The following is a 3,574-nucleotide window of genomic DNA, read 5'->3' as shown; positions in this document are numbered from 1 at the left end:
GATGTAACTAACTTTTAAATCTCACTATTTACAAAGGATTTTTACATAGGGCTGGTCTGAATTTTCTGAAATTGAAACATTAATACGAATGTGAAAACATTTAAAATTAAAATTTCAACATTAAAATCTAGTAAGAGTAAACTTAGATTTGGTAGCATGTAACTAAGGACTGGTTTTATAGGCTTAGACTAGATCAGGATCAGGCCATGGTTCGGTTTGGACAATTAAGTCATTTTTATAAACACGCCTTAAAAAAAAATTCATCTTAAGACAACACAAATTGCACAGACATGTTTAAAGAACACGTTTCTCTCAACCGAAACAGCTCAGATTTACAGTTTAGTCTTGGGCTAGGCTTAAACCTCGTCTGTGAAACCAGGGGTGTAAGTACTAGCCCCTCATAAGGAGGAACAAGTAAAACAAGAATAGCAATAAAGTAGATTACATACTAGTCAGAAGAAGGCCTAGGTAATTAATACAGACACACCTATTGATTACATTTGCAAATTATAACCAGTAAAAGTGAAATAGTTACTGATTAGCAAAGCAATATTGACTCCACTACAAAAAAACCAGTGATCGCTATTACTACAATTATATAAATGCTGTACATTCTGCTAATCAATTTAGAAATATCAATAGCAGTTTCTTAAGAAATCGCTAGCAACGTTAAACATTATTTGCGTATTTATGAGCGATTGTTAACACGGCTTGCCATAGTCGCGTCCACACGGAAATACGTGGAAAGCTGAGCTCTCATTCATTACGCGTTCATCCGCGTTTTTGCGATTTACGGACAGATTTGGACACGAGCAGCAATTTAGCGTGAGAAACAAAACGAACGACCCTCTGATGTTTCATGCACGTCAAACCCATCTCTTAAAAACACGCGTCCCGCTCATGTGACCGTTGAAACTTGCGTGCTGTGGATTTGCATCGACGATGACCCGCAGTTAAAAGCCGCCAAATCGGGTTCCGTTAAATACTCCAGATAGGGTGTTGTTAATTATTGACAGAAGAATTTGGAGATGTGGTGGGGGGGAGATAAGCGAAATGATCTTTGAACTCACCGTCCTGATCGCTGCCATCGCTGCTGTGCTGAGATGAACGGTAAACTAGTCCGAGTGGGAGCAACAGCCTGGGACTCTCTGCGTTCCGGATTGGACCCCTTAGAAAACAGCGGCAAAGTGCTCAGGGTTTGAATCCCTCCAGGGTTCTTAATTAATTAATTAAGCACATTCGCACTGATTTCGACACAGTTCAGTGAGCTATGTTCATCAGAAGGCTTGTTTGAAATATGCTAAATGTTATTATTCACCAGGATATAGCCTTAATAAGCCGGATACTGCCGACTTCAGGCTTTCTAAACGATGGGGACGTTTTTATTATTATTATTATTTCTGAGCACTTATTTCTGCGATAAGCTTAATAAAAAGGTGTCGATTACATCATCATCATATTTACGATTTTTATATGAATGGTGAAAGTCATTCATGTTCATCAAAGGGTTAATAGTAAGCCGCGGGTGGGAGTGACGGGTCTCTCGCTTCTGATTGGATAAGCAAGTAAGGGGTCAAATCTACGCAATCGGCGGGGTTAAACAAGGTTATGAGGAAACGTTGCATTCATTGGCCAGTGTGTGAGGCGTTGGTCCGATCCGGATAAATGATTGGCTTTTGGGCATTTGAAGAAATATGTTCTGTGTCAATACCTTTAGCTGATGATGTGATGAAAATAGAAATAGACTGTCACCTGTGTTGGCCACTATTGTAAACACTGGCTTTTAGATTGCACAGAAGCCTAGTTACCATCTGCATATTAAATTGAATTGGGTTTTCTTTCTTCATATTTAATTTTCTGTCTTAAACTCTTAAATCTATGTTAGGCAATCTTACCAAACCAGTAACAATCTGATTGTTATTTACTTGCATATAATGCAATGCATTTCCAATGCTCTCAATCTCCGTTCCCATTCGACCAATTAGCTGTTGAGTACAAATATGTTGCTATAATACATTCAGCAGAACACTACTAATGATTTAGCCTTATTAACACCTACTTGAGCATTTTCTCCCCCTTTAATAGTGGCAGCCGCGTCTTCTGTTTGGCCGGCAAGCTCCTCCCATAAAGACGTCATTATATTGCTCAGAGAGATGCAATGCATTTCCAACTGTTTAATATTGTTAAGGTCCAACCACGACATTCTATACATTACAACAAAAGACTATGCACGTACAATTTGTATGTTTATTTCACAATAATCCCCATTACTGGCACTGGCCAAGCTAAAGATGTTCTGACATACTTTTTCTAGATAATATTAGGGAAAATAACGACAACAGCGTAAATTAGGCTTTTTAATTTCTACAAATGATACAAATACAATGTATGAGGCAAATCACAACCCGTCGAAAGTCATTCAAGATGTGAAAAATCACTACATCACAATTAAAATTGGATTACTGTGTAACAAATAGTCCAGGGAATGTTTACATGTAAACACCAGTACGTCTTTGCACATTCATGGTACTGTAATTCACAGTGCAGGTCCCTTTTAATCACATTATAGTTAGCTAATATTTGCATTAAAATATTAAGAACCCAGCATTCAGATTGACTAAGATTTTCCCAAAATTACTATTAGATATACAAATAAATGCAGTTGGCTTAAAATTGAACAGTTATTGCACCATTTACATGATCATGAGGCGGCATGAAAGTGCGAAATGGCAAGTCGAAGAAAAACAATTTGTAATTGCCTAGAACTTCGGTAAATTTGATTGTCTAAATTAAACTTAGTTCAAATGAAAGCTGTGCCGATCATTTCGCACAATGATTTAAAACAGATTGCAAAGTCTGCAAATAAGTTTCCCTGAAAAGCAGCATGAAACAAGCTGTTTGAGATGAGGAATGAAGCCGTGTTATCATTTCGTGGGCTTTTCCATCGCTGTCCTGTTATAGAATTTGGCTTTTGAAGCCGTAGTTCAGTTCAGCCCCTCCGCTCAGAAACAAATCTATCCCAGTACAGAAAGTGGCATCAGCTGCCAAGAAGAGGGCAGCTAACCCGCTCTCAATCTCCGTTCCCATTCGACCAATTAGCTGTTGAGTACAAATATGTTGCTATAATACATTCAGCAGAACACTACTAATGATTTAGCCTTATTAACACCTACCTGAGCATTTTCTCCCCCTTTAATAGTGGCAGCCGCGTCTTCTGTTTGGCCGGCAAGCTCCTCCCATAAAGGCGTCATTATATTGCTCGGAGAGATGCTATAGAAGAGTTTGAATGTTAATAAACACTGGATCTGAAATAGAGAAAATCCTAAATACGTAGTTTAGATGTCAGGGGGATTGGGTGTAATGCCACTCACCAGTTCACCCTCACTCTATAGCGACTCTCATCCACGGCCATTGCTTTAGTCATGGAGGTGATCGCCCCCTTGCGCACACATGTGAGTATTACCGTTACACACAGCTTGCAAGATGACCAAGTAAAGCATTCAGGACAAGCAGAGAAACTCACCTTGGTTGCCACATAGGGAGCTGCATCTCTCTGACCTATTGAGGCGACGAG

General features: G+C 39.1%; 1 protein-coding gene across 1 annotated transcript in view; it reads right to left on the bottom strand.

The window, feature by feature from the left end:
* Positions 1-2,344: 2,344 nt before the first annotated feature.
* Positions 2,345-3,574, bottom strand: part of hsd17b14 (hydroxysteroid (17-beta) dehydrogenase 14) — a gene marked incomplete at its 5' end in the record, with an annotated part of 1,395 nt that continues 165 nt past the window's right edge. Inside the window, 4 exons of the mRNA XM_043229189.1 lie at positions 2,345-3,099; positions 3,174-3,270; positions 3,372-3,439; positions 3,524-3,574. The exon at positions 3,524-3,574 is cut by the window's right edge and continues 165 nt beyond it. Of these exons, the coding sequence (XP_043085124.1) occupies positions 2,956-3,099; positions 3,174-3,270; positions 3,372-3,439; positions 3,524-3,574 (360 nt within the window). The remainder of the gene's footprint in view (positions 3,100-3,173; positions 3,271-3,371; positions 3,440-3,523) is intronic.

This window comes from Puntigrus tetrazona, chromosome 3, assembly GCF_018831695.1.
Source record: "Puntigrus tetrazona isolate hp1 chromosome 3, ASM1883169v1, whole genome shotgun sequence".
Lineage (NCBI taxonomy): Eukaryota > Metazoa > Chordata > Actinopteri > Cypriniformes > Cyprinidae > Puntigrus > Puntigrus tetrazona.
The sequence above is the reverse complement of the archived record's forward strand: the minus strand, read 5'-3'. Positions and strand labels throughout refer to the sequence as shown.